The sequence below is a fragment of the Sminthopsis crassicaudata genome, chromosome 2 (assembly GCF_048593235.1).
Source record: "Sminthopsis crassicaudata isolate SCR6 chromosome 2, ASM4859323v1, whole genome shotgun sequence".
In the NCBI taxonomy this organism is placed as follows: domain Eukaryota; kingdom Metazoa; phylum Chordata; class Mammalia; order Dasyuromorphia; family Dasyuridae; genus Sminthopsis; species Sminthopsis crassicaudata.
This window is the reverse complement of record NC_133618.1, coordinates 344806034-344822359: the sequence shown is the minus strand read 5'-3', so window position 1 is coordinate 344822359 and position 16326 is coordinate 344806034. Positions and strand designations below refer to the sequence as shown.

At 31.2% G+C, this 16326-nt stretch overlaps 1 protein-coding gene across 7 annotated transcripts in view; it reads right to left on the bottom strand.

Moving 5' to 3' along the window:
* MDGA2 (MAM domain containing glycosylphosphatidylinositol anchor 2) overlaps positions 1-16326 on the bottom strand; it is a 795736-nt gene that overhangs the window by 94502 nt on the left and 684908 nt on the right. For all 7 annotated transcript variants that reach the window (XM_074290629.1, XM_074290632.1, XM_074290631.1 and 4 more), the window contains 2 exons: positions 5953-6108; positions 4731-4889 (listed from right to left, as the gene is read on the bottom strand). In XM_074290629.1, the coding sequence (XP_074146730.1) occupies positions 4731-4889; positions 5953-6108 (315 nt within the window). The remainder of the gene's footprint in view (positions 1-4730; positions 4890-5952; positions 6109-16326) is intronic.

Genomic DNA, 16326 nt, shown 5'->3' with positions numbered 1-16326 from the left:
TTTGGTGGTTAAAACAAACAAACAAACAAACCAAAAAGCAAAACTGAGCATTAAATTAAGGAGAAATGCATGTTTTAACAAATTCTGACCTGTATTCTTTATTCTTTAATCTTATAACAAACTGTTTGACCATCATCATCCCATAATAACATAGGATAATGGAAATAACATTATATTTGGACTAAGCCTGAATTCTAGTTTCAAATTTACAAGGTATTCGTTGTTTGACCTGAGTGGAACAAAAGTTCTTTCTGCCTCACTTTTCTTATCTATATAATGGTAAGATAAGATTAGATGATCTCCAAGATCACTTCTGGGAGATAGGTGGCATAGAAGATAGTATTGAGCCTGAGTTAGGAACTCATTTTCCTAATGTCAAATCTGGTCAAATCTAACTGTCTAACTCCTGGCAAGTCACTTGATTCTGTTTTCCTCAGTCCTCATCCATAAAATGAGCTAGAGCAGGAAATTACAAACCCCTCCAAAGTCTTCACTAAGAAAATTCCAGATGGGAGTCCCTCATGATTGAAAAATGACTGAATAACAAAAAATCACTTCTAATTCTAAATCCTAAGCAAAATTTATTTTGCATAGTTAGGCATAATCACCATTGCTCAAGTATTTCTTTGCTCTTAATTGATATTTTCAAAATTTCATTACTTTTTATTAATCTTTTCCCCCTAGAGTACTGGCAGAAGAGAAAAGGGTCCTGTAAACTAATCATCATTAGTTTATAAATAAGAACCAGCCAATCTCACCTCACTTTCCATTTAGTCACTCTAGGGACTTTTCTACATTCTTGATCAAACATCTTCTTACCCTGAAGAAATCTTTATCTTAAGATACTCCTTCTTATCCTATTCTTATCCTATCTTATCATCTAATTGGTGATCCTCCCATTTGTACTACCATTTCTTGAGAAACCTCAGCCATGATAACTTCATTCCCAACTCAACTTTTTTTATTCAACTTCTAGTTCATAGTTGCCTTATTTCATCAGGTACTTTATTTCCCCTATCATTTGACCTTTGTGTGTTCTATTTCCCCATTAGAATGTTAGGTTCTTCAGAGTAGGGTTTGTCTTCTTTGTGTTTGTATCCCCAATTTTTAGTGCATGACACATAGTAGGTCCTTAATAAATATTCTAATTCTCTATTTTAAGTCAAATCAACAAGCATTTATTAAGCACCTACTATGTGCAGCTAGGGATACAAAGAAAAGCGCTCTAATTGGGGAAATATCATTCAAACAATTATGTACAAGCAATATAGGTAATGGTATTTGCTTGAGTGCCAAAGTAGTGAGATTTACATATACACACACATAAACACATGTATACATATGTTTGTGTATATGTGTGTATAGACAGAATAGAGACAAGATATTATATAAGGGGGAAAAGGGAAAGATAGAAGATGGAATGTAAGTTGAGAAATGAAAAAAGCCAAAAATCAGAGATAAGAAAGAAGGAATTATATACTTAAGGATTAGGAAACAAAAATGCACAGTAGGAAATGGAGTGTTATAAATTATGTAAAGGAACAATATGGAGTCCAGTGTCACTTAACTGTGGAATAAATGGGGGTTCATAAAGTGCAAGATGACTGAAGGGTTTTATCTCTCTCATGTTTTTTTCCTTTTGCTCTGATTTTTCTCTCCTAATATGATGTATAAAGCAATGTATATTAAAAATAAATTAACTTATTACAATTAAAAATAATAATAAAAAAAGAAAAGGTAGGAAAGAACCAGGTTATGAATGCTTTTAAAGTCAAATGGGCAATGGGGATTATCTTCCTCAATTTAATAGGGAGCTACGGGAGTTTAATGAATGATATAGTGTGACTTGGAAGATCACTTTAATAACTTAATATAGGATATGCTAGATTGAGAAAAGACTTGAAATCAGTCTGGAGGCTATTGCAATTTTGAAATGAAGTAAGGGCTCACATTGTTTATCTAGTTACCTATGTATTTTTATGGTATTCCTTATTTGGTATTATTATAATTTTATTTGATTTTTATGAGTTTATTTCTATTATAGATAGAAAGTATATCAAGAATGTTAATTTATAACTTATATGTAATGTTCTAAATCTTCTGTGACTACTGCTATTACTTGCTCACATTTTTATATCACTTTTAAATTTGTCTTTTTTTCAATATACATTATTATTTCATAATGCCCAGCATAGTAATATATTGGATGATAAAAATAAAAATAATGCAGAGATGTCAAATAAAATGCTTTAAATATGTAGGGTTTTTTTGAGGAGAGGGTAAAGAAGTATACAAACTTTTTTAGCCTTTATAAACTTTGATGTATTGCATTTAGAGAATTTCCTGTGGGGGGGGGGGGGGAAAGAACTTTTAAAGGGTGGACTATTGCTCTGAAATTTTCAATCTTAGGGAGTTATCCTGACTACAGTATATGTCAGAGATAGTCTCTTAAAATATACAAAAATTTAAATTTGTGACAAGTGGCTATCTGATATGAAAATTGAGTGAAGACTTCAGAATAAATCTATTGCATATAATTATTTCATATGATTAAAATTTGATTAATTTTTTCTGACATTTTTATTTTATCCCCCCCCATTATAATTTGATCTTATTACATCTTTTTCAACAGAAGCACATGAGTTGCTGTGACTGTTTTTCCCTTCTCGTTATATCTTTAGAAATAGGTGTTTAAAAATGTTTTTCAACTAGATGACAAAATGTGTGGGATAAATTCAAATTGCTTAAGGAAGTCAGTTTTATTAGGCTTTTTGATTATTTTCTGAAATATGGAGGGAAGCATATTGCAACCATGAGGCCGTAATTTAATGTTATTTACAGTGATTACAGGTACTAGTTTTATGTATGCTTAAAACATCTCTTTTGGGTATTTTTTCTGTGTCTCCCCTGTAACCCACTCATATGTATATGATATATATTTTTTCTCTTTGACCACCTTACTAAAGTTCTTGAATTTGGGATTCTGCAAGGTCTAGCTCTGAGAGTGCTATTATCTTCTTCCTTTATAAGATAATTTAAATTAACCAGCATATCTACTTATTTATCCTGATGGTCCAGAACTGGCTGTACCAGGGAAGCAATTTTCTGACTAACCTGTAAAGCACTTTTCTTGAATTCATCTTTACTTCTAGGTCAGCTGTAAGTATCAGATGACCCCAGTGGACCCAGAAAATAACCCCCATTTCATCTTGTCTCCTCTAACATATTGCACCCTCTTTCCTTGTCTACTGGCTCCTTCTTTACTGCCCTCAAATATGTCCATGTCTTCCCCAGATGAAAACATCATTGATAATTATCATTTTCTATCTCTTACTCTTTGTGGATAAACTCTTTAAAAAAGTGAGTGTCAGAAATGAGGTAATAATAGAGAACAGAGAAGATATTGTGGATCAAGAAAAATAAAGATGTTGGAAAGAAAGACTTCTTTCACAGGGAAGAGGTTGAGTTTTCATTTGGTAGTACAGTATATGAGTTGACAAGACTAAATATTCAAAGACACATTTTTGAGGGGGTGAAATCTAAGGTCCTATGGCATTCCATATCTATAAAGTGGAAAATACATCAATCATTAGCAATCCAGCACACACAATCCTATCAATATCTAATACAAATATTTGCAAATCTCAAATTCTCATTTTAGTAATTTTTGAATCTCTAGTCAGTATACTTAGCAAAAACACAAAAGTAACAAATTTAGTAGTTGTCTTTAAGTAAGTAATAATACTATTATTTTAGAATCACGTAGTTCTTTAGCACTTTACAATTCTCAAAGTCTCTGTTTACGCATTAGCTCCTTTAGTTTTCAAAAATAAATGAAAAATCAAATAGATAATACAAGTATTATTATACCCATTTTTTTGTTTGGTTTAAGTTGAAGAAACAGAAGTTCAGGAAGGAGATTTACACACACACACACACATACGTGTGTGTGTGTGTATAACTTGTGTAAAATGACATTGCTTTTACATCAATTTCTTTCTCTATTAAAACACTGCCACTTCTCACAATATTGCCTTCAGTCACATTTATAAAACTAATGGACAATATAATTTTTATATTATTATTGAGTAAATATAAAAAGAAGGCCTCTGCAATGTATGGTACAGACCACAAACCAGGCAATTATGGGAAAACATGGACAACAAATAAACAATGGATGAACGTGTCACAATGATGAAAGCAAAAATCAATTAAAAATTAAAACATATATTATCTATGACCAAGTCGGAAATGATAAATTCCTTTATTGATGGCTCTATGAAATTGAAGACCAAATATTTATCATTCCAAATTTCAAATAGAATGAGTTTTGCAAACAAGAAAATGAAGGCTCTAAAATAATATTTAAAATAATATTTCCAAATATGACAACTCTTCTGTTATCATTAAAATATATTACATAATTTATCAGCCAAATGTCTAGTATGAGAAACAAGCTAAAATCTTCTCCAAAATTCATCCCTTTGGAGATTTTACTGAATTATTCTCTTTGGGGAAATCAGGTTTGGTTGCTACATTTGACTTTTAAGTTGATTATAGACTTAAGGAAGGAGAAAAGAAATATTGAACTTCTGAATAATTATTAGAAAAATTGTTGATCAAAGAAATAATCCATGACTATCTTGTCCAGAATTAATTTTGATGGTTGTTATGACTTCATTCCCCTCATTTTTGTCGTGAGATAAACATAGTAGCTCACATTATCTTACCTATATGTTGTCCATACATGTGATAAAAGAAACTGAAACAATATGCAGTATTTGTAGCTCCGTAAGGATTTTTAGGGGCTATGCTGAAAACGGGACTTAGTAATCTGGCTTTTTCTCCTTCTAATCTGGGCCGAGAGGTCTCAATATACATATAATAACCTAAAAAAATGAAAAATAAGCTTAGGTTATTTGAATACTGACATTTCAAGTTGGTGGACTTGGTGGCATAGTAGATAGAGTGCCACACCTGGAATCAGGAAGACTCATTTTCCTGCGTTCAAATCTAGTCTCAGATACTTAATGGCTATGTGATCTTGAGCAAGTTATTTAACCTTTTTGTCTCAGTTTTTTCATGTGTAAAATGATTCAGAGAAGGAAATAACAAATCACTTTATTATCTTTGAAAAAAAAAATCAACAAAGAAAAACCCAAATGGAGTCATGAATAATCTGATACAATGGAAAAATAACTGAACAAAAATATCAACATGGGGATTGAAGTTAAAAGTAGAGCTTAAAATTATTAAATATTTGTTTTTCATATCAAATCAATATTGGTGGATTGTCTTTTGTTAAGCTCTAAAAGTTGGTAATTGTGTGTACAAATGTCAGTATTGCCATAATAGCAGTAATTTAATATATGAAAGCTATAAATAAATAGGCTGACTAACTCAACAATGAGAAATGACTGCATTGCCCATGCAACTATAAAAAACTCTTTGGGTAGTACTCATCAGGGTCCAAAAATAAATTAATGTAAATTTAGAATTTACAAGTAAAATAATGAAAATGTTAGTCAATTGGTTGAATAATTCAGGTTTAATAAATTAGAATTGTTTTACAAAATTCAGGTATTGAGGCAAGAATGGGGTTGAGTCTTTATGGTTTAGATAAAGTCCTCTATTTTCTATCTTCCTTTATGAATGAACTTATGGAATAAGAATATGTTGTCTGGCATGTCATAATCACTAATTAATTAATAATGTTACCAGGAAATTGGCTACTAGGTGATAAAATTATTGACAATAATGCTCGGAGAGGTTGCAAATATGTATCAGTGAAAATAATCTCTAAAGATGAAACCAAAAAATCTTGAAAGATAATAGAACTATAAAATGATTGCTGAGTCTTGCACCAACCTGGCATTAATATTGTATTTTAAGTGCCTATAGGTTTCTACATACCTTCTACTCTGAAGACTTTCATTCACAAGGATTTCATACCTTCTTTGGATCCAGTGCGATCTGCATTAGGCCCAGTATTGGGGGTATACTTTGTATTTCTAGTTGCAGTACTTTGCTTTGTCCAGTCAAAATTATCTGTATCATCTTGAGTGAACAAACAGATGTTACCATCTTCAAATCCACAGTGAAACTCACCTGTAAGAAAATTAAATAAACTACATTAAAAATTGCAATTCTAAAGCGCTATTCAATAATAATAGATAATAACATGGGTTAAAGTAGTTAGGATTACAATCACCAATTTAATTTTAAAATCTCAATTTTTAAGATAGATATTAATGTTTTAATTTTTTTTGTCTTTCTTGGAATTGTAATTCATAGACAGAAATAGTGATTACTTCATCTAATACACAAAGGGCATGCTTAGAGTTGCCTTTTCTGGTGCTAGTTACTATTTGGGCTCCTTGAGACATGCTTCTGTTCATGTGGTTTACCAGATATGACAGAATCTTGCATCTTATGGAAAACCTCATATGGTCTTTTGCTTATCCTTAAAACCCCTAAACATCTCCAGTAACTGCTTCACTTAAAAAGAAAAGATATCTTCTGTCTCAGTCATCTTGGCTGCCACATTTCCATATGAAAAGTGTTCTATAGTATTTTTTTTTGTTGTTGTTGTTGAGTTTTTGACATGCCCCAAATTTCTTTCCCTTACTTTTCTATCTCACTCACTTGGAACATAAACTCAGCTAAATGAACTTTCAACTGGAAAAACTAAACAATAAAAACAACTCTATAAAGCTACTAGTTTTTTTTTTTTTTTTTAATTTCTATCAAACCTGGATATAGCTTTGATATTAAAACTGGAGAAATATTCTGATTTAGAAAACATAGGTTCAAATTGCACCTTTGTCACTTACTATGGATAAGTAGCTTCATTTCTCCCAGCCTGTGTTTTCTTATTTTTAAGTAGGAATTATACTATTTATACAAAGAAAATATTTTTAAAACTAGTAACTGTAACCTATCAACAGAGTTTCTGTGACTTTAGGCAAAACATTTGAAAGCTTGAACCTGTTTTTTTCATTGGTAATATGGACATCATAATGCCCATTCTATCAACTTCAAAAAAGCTTTATAAAACTGAGTCAGGTAAGTTATTGATAATTTAATTATATTAAGGATTTTCCTAATTTATTTATAAGTACATATACACTGATTCTTCCTAATTTCTTGCTTTGTTGACATTACTATCATAATTATTACCTGTGTGACCCTGGGCAAATCACCTCACCTTGTTTGTTTCAGTTTCTCACAGTAAAAAACGAACTGGAGAAGAATATGGCAAACCACTCCCATTTCTTTGCTAAGAAAGCTCTAAATGGAATCACAAAGAATTGCACATGAATGAAACAGCAACAAAATCAAATTGTTCACCAGTAGGTTTGTACCAATTTACAGATCCACCAATAAAGCATCAGATGTATCTATTTTCTCAGTCTCCTTCAGCATTTGTAATTTTAGCTTCCTCAGAATTTTTTCTAATTTGTTTAATCAACAGTAATTGAGAACATTTTTTTCATATTACCCAAAATAGACTTGATTTCTTCCTCTGAAATCTGACTGTTTATATCTCTTGCATATTTATCAATTAGGAAATAGCTCTTATTTTTATAAATTTGATAATTTTATATATATTTATATATGTGTATATATATATGTATATATTTATAGAAATGAGATATAAATCAGAGAAATTTGCTATAAATTTCCCCCCAGTTTTTCCTTTTCTTCCTAATTTTGACTTAATTATTTCTCTTACTCTATAATGTGATTATTACTTATTTGGTATTTAGTTTATTTGGTGTGATAATGAATAAGTAATTAAGGTAGTATTGTTATTTTGATTTTATTGGCTCAGTTTTCCTATGAACAATTGCTCTATCTTCAGTTATTAAGATCTGTCTTTTTGTGTGTGCAGAGTATTTCTAATTGGGTTTATATAGATATAGTCTTGGAAGGTACTTCCAAGTATTTCCTAAATACTCCTTTCTGTCAGTTGCTATTTTAAATGAACTTTCTCCATCTCTTTCTGCTGTATTTTATTGAATTTGTGTAGGTTTATTTTATATTCTCCAGCTCTGCTAAATTTTTTCTTTTTTTCCCGGTTGATTCTTTAGATTTCTTTAAGTATATCATCATTTTATCTGGAAAAAAAATCATAGTTTTATATCCTTTGTATTATGGAATGCTTACTAATTCAATTTATTTTTATTGCTAGCATTTCCATTACAATGTTGAATAATAATGTTGATAATGGACATGCTTCTTTCACCCCAATGGGAAAGCCTCTAGCTTATCCTGATCATATATAATGTTTGTTCTTGGTTTTATAGACACCACTTAACATTTTAATTTTAATTTTAATGCTCAATTATTTTTAGTGTTTTTCAATAGTAATGGATATTATATTTTATCAAAAGCTTTAAAGCTTTTTCTGCATGTATTGACATAATCAAATGATTTTTGGTTTTGTTATTGACATGGTCAATTATGCTTAGAGTTTTCCTAATATTGAATTAGTCCTTCATTTTTTATATAAATCCTACCTGGTCATAGTGTATGATGTTTGTGATACATTTCTGGAATCTTCTTCCTAGAATATTATTTAAATTTTTTTGCATAAGTATTCATTAGGGAAATTAGTTTATCATTTTCTCTGTGTACTTTTACTATCTTAGGTTTAAGTAATAAAAATCAGTGTTATAGGAGGAATTTGGCACAATTCTGTTACCTATTTTTTTCAAACAATCTATATAGTATTTGAATTAATTATTCTTTAAACGTCTGGTAGAATTCACTTGTAAATTCATCTATTCTATCCTCCCCTCACCTCCCTTTTAGGTTACTCACTCACTATTGGCTTGTTCAATTTCTTTTTTTTTTAATAGGGTTATTTAAATTGCTGTTTCTTCTTTTGCTAATCTGGAAAATACATTTTTAAAATATTGATCAATTTTAATTGAATTGTCAGTTTTATTGACATATAATTGGGCAAAACAACTCCTAATGCTTTAATTTCATTTTCTTTGTGCATTTACACTATTGATATTCACAATTTTTTCTCCTTTCTTTTATAAGATCAAATTCACCAATGAAACCACTTCTTTTATTTACAAAAATATCATTTCTCATAAAATATTTATTTTGTTATTTTTCCCACAAAACCCAGCTCCTACTTTTAGTTATTAGTTCATAATTTTATTACTCTCCTTTTCTCTTGGAGGTTTTCATTTTAGAGTGTAAATGAGGATTTTCAATTTCTAAGTTTCAGTTTTTTTAGATGCATAAAAAAACACCCATCTCTTTTACTTATGTAAGCTTTTAGTGATATGCATTTTCTATTAAGTATTGCTTCTGTTGTATCCAACAAATTTTAGTATGTTTTTTCATTACTGTCTTCATTTCAAATGAAATAACTTTGCATGGTTCTATGATTCATTTTTTAGGTTTAGTTCAATTTTAACCCTGACTTCAGTGGATCTTTATCCAATGTAATATTTATTGCATTATGGTTCAAAAGAGGTACATTTAATTTTTCTTTGTTTCTTCATATTTTGATGAAATTTTTATTTTTATGGCTAATTTCTGTAAAGATGTTTTGTACAACTGAGAAATTGATATGCTTTTTTCTATTTCTATTTAATTTTTTTACAGAGGTCAATCATATCTAACTTTTGTTAATTTAATTAGCTTTGTTAATCTTAATTTTTTTTGATATTTATTTTATTATTAGATTTTTTCTAGTTCTTAGAGAAGAAACTGAGTTTCCCAACTAGTAAAGTTATACTATTCTCTCTTGAAATTCATTTAACTTTTCCCTTAAAAATTGAGATAGTATCTCATTTGTCATACATATAATTAGAATTAATATTATTTCATTGTCCCTGGTACCTTTTAGCTAATAGTGTGCCTGGATTATCTTTTTAATTACATCTATTTTTTCTTTTGCTTTGCCTAAAATCATGATTGTCAGCCCTCTTATTTTTATTTCAACTGCAGCTAATAGTTTCTTTATTCTAATTCTGTGTGTAAAATTATATTTTTAAGTATATCTCTTAAAAACAACATATTGTTGGAATCTGTTTTTTTAATACATTCTCATATTCTCTTCCGTTTTAAAAAAATGAGTATCTCTTTCTCATTCACATGTTAATTGTGTAATTTTCTTCATCTTTTTATATCTTATCTTCCTTTTCTGCTTGTTTCTTCCTTAAAATTCTGTTTTGTTTCTGACCATTGTCTCCCTTTAATTTACCTTTCCTTATCATTATTCTATCTTTCTCTTATCCTTTTCCCCTTCTACTGCCATATTGTATAATAGCCAATTCTAAGTGCACATGTGTGTTATTCTCCTCTTGAACCAGTTCAGATGAGAGTAAATTTTAAGTTTTTCTCACTCCTATCTCCCATTATTTCCCTCCATTATAAACATTCTTCCTTGTACGTCTCTTATGTGAGATAATTTTCACCATTCATTCATCCCTTCCTTCTCCACATCTCCACAAATGAATCTCTTTTTCTCACACTTCTATTTTTTCTTCTTAGATCATCCTAACATATATAGACAGCTGGGTGGTGCAATGGATAGAATACTAGGTCTGGAGTCAGGAAAACTAAGTGTGGGTTCCCAAGCAAATCATTTAACCCTTTTCCCTATGTTTCTCTACTATAAAATGAGCTAGAAGAAGAAATGGGAAATCATGCTCGTAACTTTGCCAAGAAAACCCCAAATGAGGTCACAAAGAATTCTACATGACTGTAAAGACTGAATAACAACCATTACAATCACTAAAACAACACAATAATATGTTCGCATCCATGTCCTCTCAATAGAGATTCTTCCTTCTAACTGTCCCAATAACAGTAAAAAAATTTTGAGGGTTACATGTAAGAAATGTTAAAAATTTATCCTTATTTTTATAATGCTCTCTTGAGCCTTATGTTTGAATGCCAACGTTACTATTCAGCCTTGGCATCAGAAATGTTGCTATTTCATTAAATGTCCATTCTCTGCCCACCTCTCTGTAGGATTATACAATATTAAGTTTTGCTAGGTATATTATCCCTGGCTATAATCCTAGCCTCCTTTGAACTTTAGATTATTACATTTTAAACCCTCTAATCTTTTAACATGGAAGTTGCTAAATCTTGTATGATACAACTTGTAGCTTTACAGAATTGTAAGTTATTTCTTTCTGGCTCCTTTTAGCATTTTATCTTTCATCTAAAAATTCTAGGTTTTAACTATAATATTTCTAGAAGTGTTCATTTCTATTTTCTTTCAGGAAGTGACATTTTTCAATTTCTACTTTACCTAATGGTTCTAAGACATCAGGGAAATTTCCCTTTATAATATTTTGATATATGATTTCTAGGGTCTTTTAAAAATAATCATATAGTCCAATAATTCTTAAATGATCTCTTATCAATCTACTTCCATGGTCAATTAAGATATTTCACATTTTCTTTTTTCCATATTTTTGATTTTGTTTCTTCATGTCTCATGGAATCATTAGCTTCTACTTGCCCATTTCAGTTTTTCAAGAAGTTATATTCTTCATTGATATTTTATCATTTGGCCCATTCTGATTTTTAAAGTTTCTACTAGGCTTTCTCTTTCTAAATTCCAGACATGATGCTGCTTCCATTGCATCCTGTGACATGATCTTGGCCAGTCCCATTTCCAATGTCCAGACTTTTCTCTCTTTCTAAACTTCAGTGGACAGAAAAATTACTCACCATGACTTTTTCTTGGCTTTTCTGATCAGAATTTGATTTCACCTTTTTATATTTGTTTTGCAGGAGAAGTTCTGGGGAAACTCTGGTGTTGTGACCCTTTACCTCCATTTTTCTTGATTTAATTATTCAACAATGAGTAATTGAATTCAATACAATTCAATAAGCATTTATTGAAAGCTTTCATTGTGCTCAGCTCTGTGCTAGGCACTGGAGATACAAAGACAAAAGCAAAAGATTCCTGCCCTCAAGATCTTCATTTATTTATTTATTTTTTTTTTAAGATCTTTATTTTTTTGAGAGAGGAATCAGATCAATAGGTTAATTTATACTATACACACACTTATGCTTTAAAAAAATCAAAGGGGAGAAACCACTGATTTTAAATAGGAAGATCAAATAAATTTTCCTATTGGAGGTTGTTCCTGAAAGATATTTTTAAAGAATCTACAGATTCTAGTCACTGGGAACAATTTATTCAAGGAATTCAGGGGAGAAAGGAATGTTATATTTAGGAAATGACTAGTAGGCTAGTTGCTTTGATTGGAAGGAAGAATGTATGAAAAGAAAAAAAAAATGAAATCAGCCTCTAAAGACCCTTTAAATACCAATCATAGATGTTTGTATTTTATTCCAGAGGTGATTGGGAACCACGAAAGCATTTTCAGTAGAGAAGTTGTACTCTCAAACATATAATATGGAAATATCAATGCTTGTAGCTTTGAATATATTGGTGGGGAGAGACTGAAGGCAAGACTAATTAAGAGGTTATGACAATAGTTCAAGTGAGAGACAATTAGCGCTTGTCCCAGAATAGGAGCTGTACCAATGAAAATAGAGAGGAAAGACATAGGATCAAAAGAATTTGGCAACAATAAGAAATGAGAAATAAAGAAGAATTAAGAATAGTATGCTAAGATTGCAATCCAATATGGCTGGAAGAAGTGTTACTCCCAAGAGATATAGAGAATCTAGCAAAATTGAAGAATTTGGATATTTTGATGGGAATATGGTGATTTCAGTTTTGGATATGATGAATGTTTGTGGCCTGTGAGACACCTAAGGAGAGGTGAACAGTAAACAATAAAGAATGCCTCTCAAGAAAGAGGCAAGAACTGAATTTAAACATTATTTACATAGATGTCAAAGTTGAGCCCCTAAGAGCTGACAAGAAAGCATATTTGACTTCATAAGTCAAATTGTTTTTGTTTTTTCCTTGCTTGGTCCTTTTATATTCATTACAAATTAATCATTCTCTCTAAACTATAATGATCAGGACAAGCTAGTTAGTGCAGTGGACAGAGCACCAGTCCTGAAGTCAGGGGGATCTAAGTTCAAATTCAGAAGCTTCCAAGCTGTGTGACCCTGTGCAAGTCATTTAACCCCAATTGCCTCAGAAAAAAAAAGTTTATCTATTTCTGTTCTATCTATCTATCTATCTAATAAAGGAAAAGGGGATAGAGTACTGGACTTGCCATCAGCAAGACTAACTGTTTCTGTGTTTAAATCTGGCTTCTGGCACTTTCTAATTGTGTGGGAGTTATTTAACCCTAGGCAAGTCATTTAATCCTGTTTGGCTCAGTGTTCCTCACTTGTAAAATGAGTTAGAAAACAAAATGGCAAACCACTCTAGTTTCTTAGCCAAGAAAATCCCAGAAATAAGGTCACAAAGAGTCAGATAGAAATGAATGAGATAAATTCAAAACAGAAGTCAAAGGATACACAAAAATAATTCTCCTTTCAAGGTGAAAATCAAAGGGAGTATATTTATGAAATAAATGAATGAGTACTTAGTATATTAACACGTGGTGCATAGATATTATTTAATAGTGCTGTGCTAAATTGTTAAGAGTGTAGTGACCAACAGTGTTCCAGAAGAAGAATAAAATAAAGAGAAAATCCAAGGGGGGAATCAAGATGGCAGAGTAAAGTCAGGAAGCTGCTCAAGATCTCCCAATTTCCCTCAAAAACCACATGAAAAAAAAAGCTTGCTTTTGAGAAGAGTTTGATGGAATGTGAAACCACTCTGCAGCTCAAGTAAACTGAAAAACTTCAAGAAAGGTCAGTCTCACTGAGACGAAAAGGGTGTTCAGCACAGATCAGATAGACTCTTGGAAAGCCAGTGAGAGGGTCTTAATCACAGCAAATAAGCAACTAAGACAATAAGTCCTAGCTCAGTGGGGCAGTGTCCAGTCCCAGCTGAGAAGGCAAACTCTGGCAAATCAGGTTGTTTACTGAACAGAGCAAGTAAAGCTACCCCCTATAAACATAACGGGCCCCTGTGCTCAAAGCAAACACTCAGAGCTGCATAGGAAGCTTGGGGCAGCACTGCCTTTAGGTCAGAGCAGAGCTCTACTATAAAAGTTAAAAGAAAAAAAAAAAGAGGAAATACCAAAAGAAAAGAAAAGAAAATGAGCAAGAAACAGAAAAGAACCTTGATCATAGAAAGCTACTATGGTTATAGGGCAAACCAAAACACAAAATCAGAATAGGATAGAATGTCCACAGAACAAATTTCAAAAAGTAGTATAAATTGATTTCAGGCCCAAAGAGGCATCTTTGAAATGCTCATGAAAGACTTTGAAAGGCAAATAAGAGAGTAGAAGAGAGAATGAGAAAAGGAATGAGAGGTATGCATGAGAGAATCAACAGCATGGAAAAGGAAGGAAAAAATGAAGAAAACAACTACTTAAACAGTGGAATTAACTAAATAGAAAAAGAGATACAAAAGCTAACTGAAGAAAATCCCACAGTAAAAAACTGGAACAGGGCAAATGAAAGTTATTGACTTGTGAGGCACCAAGAATCCAGTCAAAGTAAAGAGAATGAAAAAATGGAAGACAATGTAAAATACCTCATTGGAAAAACAGCCATCCTGGAAATTAGATCCAGAAGAGACAATTTAAAAATTATTGGCCTTACTAAAGGAAGTGACCAAAAAAAAGCCTGGATAACACTTTACAAGAAGTCATTAAAGAAAAATGTCCCAATATTCTAGAAACAGAAGGGGAAATACTCATTGAAAGAATCCATCAATCACCTTTAGAAAGAGATCCCATAAGGAAAACTCCCAAGGAGCATTGCTGCAAAACTCAAAAACTATAATCTCAAGGAAAAAATACTGTAAACTGCCAGACAAAAACAATTCAAATATCAAAGAGCAACAGTCAGAATTACCCAGGATCTGGCAGTTTCTACAATAAAAAGTCAGAGGGCCTGCAATATCATATTCTGGAAGTTAAACAAGAATTAACTATTCAGGGAAATTCAGCTTCAATGAAGTAAGAGACTTTCAAACATTTCTATGGAAAAAAGGAGAACTACACATTTAGTTTAATTAAAATTTAATTTTATTTAAATATTTAAGATTAATAATATATTTAATTAAATTTAACTAAAAATTTAATCTACAAAAGTGTCTCAAGAGAACCAGAGAAAAATAAACAATGGGAAAATATATTTTAAGGTTAAACTGTTTACATCCCTAGACAAGAAAACAATATCTGTAACTTTTGAGAACTGCATCTGACACTGAGGCAGACAAAGTGGGGGCCTCACATGGACTGAGGTTGTGATTGTGAGTGGACTCTGATGTGATGACATCAAAGAAAAAGACATTAATGGATGAGAAAATGTACTGGAAAAAGAAAAAAAGTAAAGTATAATGGGACAATTAATTTACACCAAGAGGCACAAAACATCTATTTCAAAAGAGAGGTTATTATGATTGTTTGAAGCTTAATAAAATCAGTTTGGATTCTAAGAAAGAATAGCTTAATGATTCAGTTGAGTATAGACATTTATTTAATATTATAAAGAAGTAGGAGGAGAAAGAAGAAAAGAAAAGGGAAGAACAGGATAGAAGTGAGGGCAAACCGCTAAAAAAAAAGTAAAAGAAAGGGGAAGGTTTGATAGAAGAGAAGGTAGTAGGTGGGGTGGGTTAAAAAATGTGACTAAGGACAGGGTGGAAAGAGAGAAAAAAAGTATATATAGGGGAGAAAATAGGTTGGAGGGAAATATAGAATTGATAATCATAACTGTCAATGTGAAGGAAATGAACTCTCCCATAAAACAGAAGCAAATAGCAGAGTGATTTAAAGAATCCTACAATATGTTGTTTACAAGAAACATATTTTATATATCGAATAAAGGTAAAAAGCTGGAACAGAATTTATTATTCTTCAGCTGAATTTTAAAAATGGGTAGCAATTTTGATCTTATTAAGTAAAGTAAAAATAGATCTTATTAAAAGATATAAAGCAGGAAAGTACATCTTGATAAAAGGTACTGTAAATAATGAAGAAGTAACAAGACTAAATTTGTATGTACCAAGTGGTAGATCAGGCAAATTCCTAGAGAAGATTTCAAGCCAGGAAGAAAGAAATCAAAATTATTCCTCTGGAGATCCTCAACTTTCCCATCTCAGAATCAGACAAATCTAACCACAAAATAAACAAAAAAGAAACTAAGGAAGTCAATAAAATTCTAGAAAACCTAGATATGACAGATCTCTGGAGAAAACTTAATAAGGATAGAAAGGAATACACCTTTTTCTTGGCAGTACATGGCACCTATACAACAATTGACCATGCATTAAGACATAAAAAACTCAAA